This window comes from Anticarsia gemmatalis, chromosome 12 (genome assembly GCF_050436995.1).
Source record: "Anticarsia gemmatalis isolate Benzon Research Colony breed Stoneville strain chromosome 12, ilAntGemm2 primary, whole genome shotgun sequence".
Lineage (NCBI taxonomy): Eukaryota > Metazoa > Arthropoda > Insecta > Lepidoptera > Erebidae > Anticarsia > Anticarsia gemmatalis.
This window is the reverse complement of record NC_134756.1, coordinates 8,344,186-8,357,501: the sequence shown is the minus strand read 5'-3', so window position 1 is coordinate 8,357,501 and position 13,316 is coordinate 8,344,186. Positions and strand designations below refer to the sequence as shown.

The 13,316-nt window shown below is 34.4% G+C and overlaps 1 protein-coding gene across 3 annotated transcripts in view; it reads left to right on the top strand.

Moving 5' to 3' along the window:
• The window catches only part of Fas2 (neural cell adhesion molecule fasciclin 2), a 120,538-nt gene extending 112,385 nt beyond the window's left edge, over nucleotides 1-8,153 (top strand). Inside the window, exons 11-16 of one of the 3 annotated variants that reach the window (XM_076121302.1) lie at nucleotides 396-670; nucleotides 760-907; nucleotides 1,207-1,399; nucleotides 4,579-4,774; nucleotides 5,054-5,122; nucleotides 6,226-8,153. In XM_076121302.1, coding sequence (XP_075977417.1) covers nucleotides 396-670; nucleotides 760-907; nucleotides 1,207-1,399; nucleotides 4,579-4,774; nucleotides 5,054-5,122; nucleotides 6,226-6,355 — 1,011 coding nt within the window. In that variant the 3' untranslated portion in view covers nucleotides 6,356-8,153. Of the gene's footprint in view, nucleotides 1-395; nucleotides 671-759; nucleotides 908-1,206; nucleotides 1,400-4,578; nucleotides 4,775-5,017; nucleotides 5,123-6,225 lie in introns of all 3 variants that reach the window. The other 2 variants (XM_076121301.1, XM_076121303.1) reach the window with 2 other exon arrangements.
• The last annotated feature ends 5,163 nt before the right edge of the window (nucleotides 8,154-13,316 follow it).

Genomic DNA, 13,316 nt, shown 5'->3' with positions numbered 1-13,316 from the left:
CAAATCATTGTGATTTCAAATACAAAGTCAATCGATAATACCCAATATCAGGCTATTTAAGACAATACCATTCATATTTAATCGGCTAAAAGCAAACGTAATTAGATTACATTAGGCACACCACTCAGGTACAGATTTTAGTAATAATGGATTCAAATTAGACTACGAATGTGGTTAAATAAGGCTTTAAATAAACCAAGTTTCTTCGGCTTATCACTAACATACCTACGTATTGTTAATTCAAGCAAATTTTCGTTAAGTCTCTGAGGTTCTGTGATTTAGAGGAATTCTAGTAATTATACATTTCGTAGAATTGAAAGGTACGCCAACACGTGTTAAGGTTTAAAATAGTCTTTCTTTCGTATATATTCATTATATATGTTCCTATTTCGTAGGCTCGCCAAGAAACAATAACAGCAACATCAGTATCATTCAATATCGTTGGCCCTGCCGAAGAAATGGGACCACCAATATTGGCCTACACAGCCCAATACAAGGAAAATGGCAATTTCGATTGGAACCTCGCTCAGAATAGGACTTGGTCGGCCAACTCACCGTACATCGTGGAAAATTTGAGACCGATGTTCACCTATGATTTCCGATTTGCGGCTGTCAATCAAGTCGGACCCGGTAGCTGGGGTGCTCCTATCACTGTAATTATGCCCAGAAGGTAAGAGAATTCTTCATATCAGTTGGAAACTCTCTAACAAACAATGTTTACTTTCTTTTACAACGTAATGAATTTAAATTTTCCCTCAGGTCACCACCGGAACAACCGAAATGGTGGGAAAACGAAAGCCCGGAATCGCTTATTCATGGCAAATACGCAGACAGATACGAGCTGAGATGGAGAGTGCCCGCCAACAATGGAGAACCTATCGATATGTATGAGATCAACTACTGCCCCGTAAGTTTTTTATTGTATTCTTACTTTATATAATATTCCCATTTCGACACACAATACACACGCTCTGAATAGATTTGTTGTCTGGATGATTTATTTCGCTTTCATAAGATGATAGAAATGGATAAACTTATTACTTTATCGTAGTTTTGCCTTATCTCTAAGCCTCTCGTGAATTGAATGTTTAGCTCGTATCAGTATCAGTTTTTGCGAATAATATAAAACATTTTACTAAAAAAGCATGAAGGATTCTAAGAATGTGTTATAATTTTTCATCATATTTGGTTATCGTGTTCGTTTAGGTTCAGAAAATAACAGGTGAATGGCGCATTGCATCTGAATCTCAATGTGTCGTTGAGGAGCTCAAGTCCCTCGAGGCAATCAGTTACGAAGTACGTGGCCTCCACCCAGACACTCGCTACAGAATGCAGGTGCGGGCCCGCAACGTCCTCGGATTTTCCCTGCCTGCCCAACTTTACGTCCAAACCGCTCTCGGTGAGTACAATCAGGAGAGTAACGAGGTCCCAATAAGGGCCGGCTTCTACGACGTTTACACCGCCTCAGAGCCAATATATTCAAAAGCAACGACCATCTCTCACTTCTTGAGCCTATTCACCTTTGTTTTGTGTTTCGTTTTGTGAACTGTGACCTCGAACTAGTGTTTTGTGCGCCTTCGATATTTATTTTTAACGTGCTCCTGTAAAATATTTTTACAACGAATTTATTTCTTTATGTATTATGATTACTTTTTGGTTCTAAGTTTTGCTTTTCTTTTATCAAGTACAAGTATACATAGAGTAAGACATCCGCTTGTTAACCATTTTTGTGTTATTTATTTTTTCTTCGTTTTTCTGAATGATTTTTGAAGTACTAATTAATTTTACCTTTTTATTTTTATTGTACAATCTTGCCTTTACAAAATAATAATTTTTAAAATGTACAAATATTTTTACAAAATAATTGCAATTGTGAGGAGTGTGTTTGAAACGTTGTATTTTGGCATGCATTTTTATTATTTTATATTATTATGATTTAAAGTTACTCATAGTATTTGAGTATGACTATAATTTGAAGTTAATTATGATGTACTTTTATAGTTTTTAAATTTCAAATTGACGAGTTTATATTATGTTGGTGTTAATTTATTACCGATGGTAAGTTTAAATTGCCTATATTTTCTTTTCATTCATTTTTTATAGTAGAACATTTTATTTGCCTTATTAACTATAAGTATTTATCATTATAAATATTTTCTAGGTAACCCAAATGGATGTCCCAGTCCTTTCAGATGGGCTCACACTAAAGTGGAAATCTTATCGACGATATTTATAACATACTACCTAATATAAACTACTAGTTAAATAATATAATAATCTTCTAAATTAAGCAAGTCCAAAGACGACTGTTGTTATTTAGGGAAAATACTTGTTGTGATAAAGCAATTTGTTAATGTGTAAATAAGTGTAAATGTTGCTTGTGTTTGAAAATATCATAAAATGATTTCTGAACTTTAGTGGTTCCAGTTGTGTGAATTTATCATGAACTATTATTATTATAAGTATATATATTATTATATCCTATTATGATTTCCACGTGGCATTTAAATTATATTGAAAGTTTATTCGATAGTTATTTTTAAACTAAATATAATATGACATAGGTAATTTAACGGCTAATAAATTAACACTGCCAAAATATAAAAGCGTAACATAGTGTTAATTAAGAAATAATGCCAAAAATTAAGGCATCCATTACATTTTAACATAGAGAGTTGTATAAGGATTCATAAGATTTGTGTACGAATTTTTGATGACTATTTTGTCTTTTGATATAGAATAAAGGTGGGGAAGGCAAACGTCCATCTAAATGATAAATGGAGATAGAAGGGAATATGAATGTTGAACATTATTGAGGGTTGAAAATATAATGTAGTTAGCCAAAAGTTCTACTATAATTGCAAGGAGTTCAGAATTGTGATCTGTTTTAGGAGAAAAAATGACCAATGTGAAAAATAATAAATGTTTTCAAAACAAATTGGCTATTTGTAGTTTTGTGTATAGTAAAGAAAATGAATGAGGTTATATACAGTTGAAATGTACCATATCAAAAATGTATTATACGAGTGACATAATAATATGGGGCGGTTACAACTTCATTCATTTTTGCTATTAACTACCATCACCAAATCCCATTCAAATTAGATATAACCCTCATCCCTCAAATGTACCTCATTGAACTAATAACTTAACTGTAATAAGAGATCGAAAAGAAAGCTGTCAAGATGCTTATCAAGAAGTCCATTAACCCTTTTGAATGTTGATCGTTACACAAGTGTGTATGTGTCGCCCTGACTGAAATTTGGGTAAATATAATTTTACATTAATATGATATTTTTAATAGTTAATAATCCTGCTGCATAGTTTCCTTTGGAATGTACTAATTACTATTGCATGAACTTCATGTACACCCTTCAAACGCTGATTTGATTCACATTGTACCAGTAGCATGGTCCCAACATCGACGACTAAACATACCGACTCCTGTATACATTTCAGTATTTACCATTTTTACCTTTACCTTAGTAGTCATATTAGATGACAACGATGTTAGATATTTTTAATTTTTGGGTTTTCTAAGTCACCCTAGTCATGCCCAGTTATTTTTTTCTAAGCATGGATGGTGTAACTTATGGAATTGCCAACATAGTAACCCCCGCCACGCCACTAAATGTTGTGATCCTAGCGTATGCCACCCTCGCTACTTCTATTGGCAGTTTCACCAGGTTTTAGGATTTCTTTGTAGAAGATTTTTATACCACTGTTGCTTGAAAAATGTTAGGTTTAATCAACATTTATTTACGACGTGTTTTTTCATCGATAACATTTTTCAAACAGCAATTTATAATGTGTAATATCCATTTAATTAAGAATATTTATATTATTATATTATACTAAGGTGATGGGTTATAGATATCCATCCAATACCTAGTTGATTTTTAATATTTTTATCGTTACAAAATTGTTATTATTGTTTACAATAGATTCCGGTACCGCTTAAATAGAGTTACAAAACTTGTCATGGGGTTTGAACATTTATTTTGCGATAAACAAAATCATTTGGAATGTTTGCATCTTGACAACTTTTCTTTCTTATGATTATATTATTATTGTTATCATTAATTTTAAGATCTTCGACTTATGCATCATCATCTTTCGTTTCTGTCATTGGTCATCATTTCATTTCCATTCAAACCCCATTTCATTCTAGAGGAGAGCTTTCTACCAAACACTTTGATGAGTCGTTTAAATAGAATAGTTACCGGTGATTGGGTGCACGATTTCTTTATCTGAAAGCACTCCCTGTTTGTCAAAAACGCTGATTGCAATGAATGTTTATTGCTCAGTACACGTATAATTATAATCTGTGTATATCTAATACTTACTCATTCTATGAAGTACACACGAGCTGAAACTGCATTTATTACAATCACTCACATGTCATCTAACATCTTCAGCTTCTGTGACACGATTCATAAACTAACCATTAAAGAGCAGTAGATGAGTTTACCTCGTAATTTGAATCACTCTGGCTTTTATCCTTTTAGCAACCGGTATTCTGCTTCTACTGCTCTTATAATTGATATGCAAAAAATTATATCGAAATTTATTTAACAGGGGTTGAACGTTCCGGATTTGCGCCACCGCAGATGTTGTCGAGTGGAACCATAATTGGAGTGGCACTCGCTGGAGTATTCATCTGCCTACTCATCGTGGACTTACTCCTCCTGTGCTTCAGACGACAGGGAGTCATTGCGACAATGTGCGGCAAACGCGGCAAGAAGCACAATGACGACGAAGCCAAATTGGGAAGGTAAAAAATCTTCATAATTCTTAGCTCTCTTCAAGAACTTATTCAAAGTCTTTATTACCAAAACCAGTTCATCAGATAGCACTTCATCGACATCATAACCGTTCCTTTCCAAACTTTCGTAAATGACGATTGTTACTATCTATATGTATTTCTCCTTGTGTTAATCATGTTGAAGCCTGCCCTTTGTAATCCCGTGTTCCGTAATAAGTGTTAGTGTCGATGAGAGATGTTTCTGCCCGCTAGTCTGTACGGTTGGCGCTTCCCGCTCCCTTATTGCAGCACGAAGCCGCGCGCGCCGCCCTCCCCCGCGCCCCTGCCGCCGCCGGTCAAGCTCGTGCCGACCCCTACGTAAGGCACCACACAATAGCCATACGAAACCTTGAGACTGCCTGCATGCTTTGTTTGTGCGGATGATATGGTTCGGCCCTCGTGAGGAGAAACTTCCCGACCAAAATTCATTTGGTTTGAGAGGACTATAATTTATCCATTTATTAAACTGCGGAAAAGTATGTATAAGACTTTTCGCTGGGGCTGAGCAATTTGTAAATAATCCAACGAAGAGCTTCGCGATCTGCCTTTTGTACATAGCAATGGAGTATTATTATAGAAAACGTAATGCTTTGGATTGAAGATAAAAGTGTTGTGTAGTTGTGTAGTAGTGTACAGTGCCGCTTTTTCAGAATTACTAATTTAATAATAGCAATAATTTGTGTGAATTTTAATAGTAAGCAGGTGCCACGTCTTTTCAAAACCGATCTTTTTCGCCAAGTTCTATTTAACTGGAACATCTCTTTCGACAATTACCACTCCGACAGTTATGAACTTTTGTTTTTATTTTATCTTTTGTTTTGTGATCCCTCTATCTCCGGTTGTGTGTAACTTTTCCTAATGCACTTTTGTCTATTGTCACAGGTTTTCATAGTTTGACTTTAGCTGTTTTACTATTTGCACAATCCACTAACATAAAATATTTGTCTTTCCCAATGCTGCCTCATATCAACCTCGTGTAGTTATGTACCGACCACGCCAGTGTAAGAAACTCAAATATTCATATCATACAACTATTTTATACTGTCTGTTTTGGTTTGTGCATTGTGTTTTGTGTTTGCAGTGTCTGCCGACTTGTATTATACATTAATCGCTGGCTTTCTGTTGTGTTCGCTTTATTGACCTTTCACCCTTCATTACCTGAGTAACATATTTATTTCATATCAACATCCATTAATGCGTAGACATAAAATAGATTTGGCTGATGTTACGTTTTTCGGTTTAAAACTGTTTATATTTCAAATGTGATTTGATGATCATTCATTTTCGTAATATTTTCTAAACCAGTTTTACGATGTAAATAATTTGCAAACGTAGCATCAGAAAATCATAGTGCTGTAAATAAACGCCAATATCATTTAAGTTAAGTACAATCAATATCTAATACGAAATTGGTATCACAGGGATGAAAAGGAGCCACTGAAGGACACAGGAGATGACGCTATCAAGAGAAACTCATCCGTTGAGTTCGATGGCCACAGAGTATACGCTACGAGTGGAGGACCTATCATTGGAAAGAACTCTGCTGTTTAAGCCAATGACGAACAAAATAAAGGATTACATGATAATGAATGTTAAATGTACGTTACATTCGATATGCTTGTGTACATGTTTGTGAGCGCGACCAGTATTTTAAAACTGCCAAAAGTTTACTTAAGTATTCAGCTTTACTGTCTATCTAGATTTGTTTATCTTCACATAATAACTATATATTTTTATAACATCTAATTGTAATGCGAGTATTGTATACCATTTTCTAAAGCGATGTTGTTGAAGATATTCTCGTCTTTGACAATGGAACTATTTTGCACTTTATGCATTTCTTGAAAGATACCGTTGCTTCAAGAGGTACGATATGTGCCTTTTAGTGTATGTATTTCTTAATGAGGGTATTATATGTTAGTGTATATAGGATAAAATATTACTGGATCACATTGTTTATTTATTTTTAAAGAGTTTACTTCGATATTCTGAATGATATCTAAAAAGACATTTTCTATATTTCTCTCTATTATTTACTTAATATTTTATCAAGAATATTTTTATAGTCATCACAAGACGTCGTGAAACTGAATGTTTCAATTACTTAATATGGTTTTGCCGGTTTGTTTAGTTACTTAAGAGAATTTGCCTTTAATTTTAATGAAAAAAAATCTGATACTGTAGTCGTAAGTTTATTTTTAAGTCTTGTAAATACTAACTTAAGACTGTAAATATGTTTTTATTGTACTGTTTAGTCTCATACGCATCTCATCTCAATATAAAAAACTGAGTCAGAATTATTTCGTCATTCTTTCACTGTATGAGACACTACTGTTAGGACGCTACGGCTTACCGTTGTGTAAGCTACCGAATAAGTGTCATGTTTAATTTTATAAACAAAGTGTTAGTTAGGTAATGTATACCTGTTAGTTTATGTAAGGTTATTCAGATATTCCTACTTATTGTAATGAATTAAGGTATGTTCAAACGACACAAATAAAGAACAGTCGTTTTAATATATTTTAGAACACAATATACATCACAAAAGAGTTTCCAACGTTTAAAGTCTCGCGTAGTCACACAACGTTAGTTAATATTAAGAGAACACGACAAAACTACTGTTCTTTGTTTGCAGCGTGTCGGCTCATTCGAAGCAGATTGCTAAATTGCCGAATGTCGCCGTAAAAGTGTTTTATACCGTCATTACACAATTTAGCAGCTATTACGAATGAGCTCAGAAATGTTTTTATAACTGCTTAATTGTATCTAAGATATTTTTATTATAATATTTATCTACATCTTGTACCTTGACTTTCTGATGTTTTTAATTTCATACAGCGCCTTTAAAAGAATTTATGAATAACTCGTAGGATAAAGTTGTGCGAATAAGCTAAATAAATGTTAAGAATGTTTTTTGCTGAGCCGCGACTGTCGATCATTTGTTAGTGTAGCGCACGAACTTCACAAATGCGTTGACATTTGTCTTCAACAGAAGTATCTAGAACTTACTAACTATCCCTGACGTCTAACTAGATCTCGGCTGCGAGCTAGTCGTCAAAGTTTGAGGGTATAATAGCCTTAACTTTTCCAACTAAATGAATCCAGCAATCGAGTCCAATTTATCCATCAAATAGTCACTGAAGCCTTCAATAGAGGCAATTCCGAGCAATAGAATTACACAGTTCGTTGAACAAATTGCAAATTAAAGAGCAACAAAACTTTGGTAGTCATTCGCTTCTTCATGTACCAGCTTAAATAAATGTTATTCGTATGTAAGTTTGTCAGCTTGTAGCCGGACTGCGACAAAACGAAAGCGCATTTTTATATGAAAATAAATGTATTGAAAATGTTCCTGCGTATTATTTATTTATGACAATAGATCTGACCTTTATTGACGCCTACGCACTCACATTTCACGTGTTTTCTAGGAATTTTGGTAATAGGGGACGAAGAGGGCTATTATTTTTCTACGAAATATAGTAAGACACCGTACGGCTGAATTTATTATTGCACATACATACTTATTTTATTAATCTAAGAATTATGCGGGGTAACGTTATCCCCGTAGAATTCCAAGAAAAAAATATTTCCTGAATGACATAGGGTAACCAAAAGCCCCCGCTGCGACATGTTAAATCTATTGTGAACCTGAAACTGAGGGTGACCACCAAATTCTTTGCGTCAAACGTGAATTGTATTTAGCTATCACAAAAATATTTGGTTCAAAGTCCCATTCAAATGTATTTTACGGTTCATCAATATTAATTTGCGTTAAAATAGAGCTATTACAAAATAGGGACGCCCAAAGAATTGTCGACAAAAAGGCATGATTTATTCTTGTTAGTGCAGTGGTACAAAACTGGTACGCTTTTTAATCGATGTTCTTATTACATTGTAATCTTTTACGAGGGGATGTGCAGCCGGGGCTCGGGTATAATGGAGCAAATGTTGTGCAACAACACTTATGAACGTATTAGACGTAGAGATGGGCTTAGTTACGCTAGTCGATTAGAGCGCTTTTGATCGATGAGAAAGGGGTGGGAGTATTATTGTAGAACGGAGGTACGACTGATGATGTATTGTAGTTTCAGTTTTATTGCAGATACATTGAAAAGGTTTGGTATATTAGAGATACTTTTTTAATGTTACATGATATTGTAAAAGAAAGGATTTTAATATTTTAGAAGGAAGATACAATATTGAAAGCTTTTAACAATTGGTAAAATGCACGTAAAAGAATAAAAAACATTATTTTCATAGTTTTTATAACCGGAAGATAATACAAAACGGATGGAAGCAATTCATCATAAACGAAATCAAAAACCGACCCTTACGCAATTTCAAGACATGTCCCTTCGATTTAATAAATTTATAAGAACTCACCCATCGGAGTAGAACATGATATATTGAAAACATCGACTTTATACCGAGCGTGACGCAGTTAACAGCACTATTTGGCGAAAGCAATGCGTCACGGTTGATCCACGGGGTGCAGTCAATCGCTGCGGTCTATAGTCGCCGAGAAAGGACACAATGACGCACCCTGTACCTCTATAATTTATAATTCACTGACATTCAGAGTAGGGGGACCGTACGTGCCTTATCTGAGCGGATAGAGTGGCGACTCGAGTGGAATGTGCCGAGCTTCTATATTTTAGTCTAAAGGTAAGACGTGCGGTAATGTAGTTTCACAGAATTTTTGTGTATTTCGAACATCGCCATTGTAGATTTGGTTTCTGTGGAACTGTTAAAATGTGGCCTGCTCATTTATAGAATCTTAAACGAGGCCACTTAACAAATATGAAAATTAATAGCTTATATTTTTGATTATAGTTATAATTTAGTTTTGTAGAAAGCAGCAAAAAAAATTTAAAATATATTTTATTATCATAAACACAATATTTCGATTCAATGCAAAAAGTTTTATCATACAATAAACTGCCGTAATGCAAAAACATCATGGATGAAGAAAGCTAAAAAATCCATCGTGATTTTTATCATAACATTATCTAGTAAGTAATGGTATTTGACGTCATAGCGTTCATCAATCACTCGTCTTGACGGCCGTCTTTCGCATCACAGAATAACCTAATTAGAAAATGTAGGTATGACGTAAGTAGGAAACTGTAATACTGAAATACTACTTAAGTAGCTTTTTTTACATTATGCGAATAGTCTACATTTCACTATAAAAAAAGCTTCTGTACAGCTTTATACTACTTAAGCATCTTTTCTTACCTGCCGTCTGTTGTTGAAAAAATCTTACTTTTCAAGCATTGTTACCTGCACAACTTACTAATTTAATTTTCTTCAATAACCTATGAACTTTACACACACAATTACGTCGACCCACGCTAAGTCCCAACTAATATCACAAATTCACAACAAACAATATTCCTAAAGCCGTGGCCACCCTACTAAGCCCATATTGGTTATCGGGGGCAACAATTAGGGCGTCCACGCGCCCGGCTTACGTGCGGTTCGAACAACTTCCCTTTGAAATAATTGGCCCAGTAGCAGATGATACGGATTACTCCACAACCCTAATATTGTATACAAAAAGTAATACAGGTTGCCTCATTTCCGATATGAGTCGTGTCATTACAAAAAACGCACCCCTTCAAATGCCCTTTTTAATTAAGAGTCGCTGGTATTAAAAAGAGTATGTTTAACTTCAGTTTTGCAAGGGGACTGTTTGTGATTAGTTTTTGAGTATAGATCTACATTTAGTGGAAAAATAAATCAATCAGTCAATTGTTAGCGAACTCTGTAAACTGCTAACGACAACGTATTTTACAGTAATGTATTTTTATTCGGATCTCTAGCTAATCTTTCTAATACATGTTGATATCAGATTTTTGGTCTTAATTAATTCATTCATTCGGTCTAATTCTGTTGTTATGATGAAGGACTCAAAGTCAGCAAGAATGATACATTTAAAGCTTATCAGAGTCATTCAGCTACACTAAATGCATATAACGAACTACCGCTCTTCGTAATCGCTACACACTCCAATTTAGACAGAAATGTTTCATTCCAAATCTGCGAAGCAAATCGCTCTGCACATAACCTAATCTCTGATAATTACGTAAATAAGCCTAATGAGACTGCACTCCAAAAGCCAGACATAATGACCAAACGCAACGCAAACTGCATACGTGCTCTATCAATTTGGTTCAGTTATTGACAACGAACAACGGGGGTTATCCATCAGTGTCAAAGAACCCCACTGTCTGCTAAGGGTGATAAAACAACCTTGGAGAAGCACTCTTGATTTGGTTTACAGCAAACTTTGTATAAAAATCTGTTAGCACGGACCCGAGTCGGAGTATTATGGTACTTGGTTTTATGATAAAAATAAATGTTATCGAAAACAATGCTGTTTAGCTTCGACCTTTCAAGCAATTAAGTTGAAAATCTGATTTAATAAATTTTTCAGTTCATTTTAAATGCTAAATTCTCGATTAATCGGCTGTAGAAAATCAGGCAACTGGTTGAATTGAAACAACTGCTTTAAAAGTGATCACAGTAACAAGACGTGACAAAAATCGGAAAGAATACGGCTATGTAATAATAGCAACAACCACCGGGAGAGCCATATGTTTATCGTAATTGACTTTATATAGACATGTAATATTCCAAGCATCAAGATTGAAATAGGTACTAAATTACCTACACATCTAGTGTAAAGCACACAACTGTATGTGGACACAGACTTCGTCCACGACTAAGCACAGTTCCCTGAGGACTAGTATCCATCTGACAAATCTAATTCCACGTACATCTGCTGGTTTACGGGTACGTAACGGTGAGTTAGTTACATTTATACTGTCTAGACATTCGTACATGTACTTAATATTAACTAGAATATAATAAAAATGTGTTGTGGTAGTGTCAACTTGAATATAAAGTCGTTTGAATATGTTGATATACAATTTTTTTGATTAAGTACAGAACTTGTATGTTATTGGCAAAGATTATATTATTTAAAAGCCAAATAACGACTTATGGTTGGTAAAACTGCAAAACTCTACTTTCACGATTTAATAGGCTGACAATATTAACGCTTTCAGACAAAAAAGATTAAAAAATAATCATGGGCCACAGTTAAAACCACATACTTTTATATAAGTGCTTAAAATATGACAAAACAAATTTTAAGACCTGCAATACTCCTTCCAAGAAGTTTTTCGGTATAGCGCAAGGTATTTCGTAACTACGGCCAATATTAAAAGTTTTAGTCCCGACTTCAGCGAAGCGTTACGATAGCAGTTTAGCGAGCGATCCCCGTGGAATGTGCAACTTTATAAAAATGTACATCATTACTTCTCACTAGCGCTGTAACGTTTCCGACGATTTATACGTACGGTTTCGTATGAAGCACTTTTATTCGTTGTTAGTACACCTTTTTGATATTTTGAATTTTTAGTTCACATGTGCATGTAAAATTCAACAAGATATGCAACAGTAAACTTACAACTTGGCAGAGAAACACAAAATCGGATTTTCATACATTATACCGTCATTTTTTTTTCACTGTAAATGTGAGTTCACCTCAAAGGCTACCTACTTTATTAAAATTTTCAGCAAACTGCAACGTTTAGATGATTCCACGCACCCCCTTTAGTAAAAAGTTACAAAAGTTAAAAAATTAACACCCGCTGTATCTAACGGTCCAGATTTTGCCGACATTTCTAAAAAATATATCTATTGGAGTGGAAAACCAAACAATTGGATAGTCGTACCCTTTTCTAAATTACCATTCAGTCCTAAAACATTCCATGTTCTAGATTACCATATAGACTACATTTAATACCGCAAAAACGTAGCTTCCAATCGAGGGAGCGGACAGTAAATTAATTAAACGCTGCACTGATCAAAATATTGCGGGATTACTAAGTAATCCGTGTAAAATTAAATTAAACCGCGGCGGGTTATGTCGCTACTAGTTTATCATGACGTGTTTGTTTATTAAAGGTAAAACCTGTTTATTGGTGTCAGTTTTCGTGTAAATGGTTAAACTATTGAAATGTTATATTGTTGTATAGTAAGAATCATGTAATCATCATCAAAGAGTTTACCTTTGATATGCATTAGACTAATAGAAAAAAATAACCCCATTCTGGCCATTTTGTTAACTTAAACAAATAAATGTATTTTATTTGAGTATTCAATTTATGAGTCCTACTTTTATTAGGAACAAAATTAAATATTGTTGAATTGTCTTTGAGCCAGCAAAGGTTCATGAAAATTTTTTTAGTACATTACAGTTGAATAAAGAATACAATTTAGTAATATTTGCGCAAAATTTAAAAGCTTTCATAACGTATGATAAAAACCAGTATTTGCCATTCGAATATTGTTGAAATCACCCACCGCAAGTACCTACGTACAAAAATCGCAATATGAAATTTTACGCAAAAAAGCAATAACTGTTTTCAGTAAGCCTGATAAATAGCGATTAGTTTGCCCCTGCCATACCTACCATACCATATTGGAACTCGATACGATG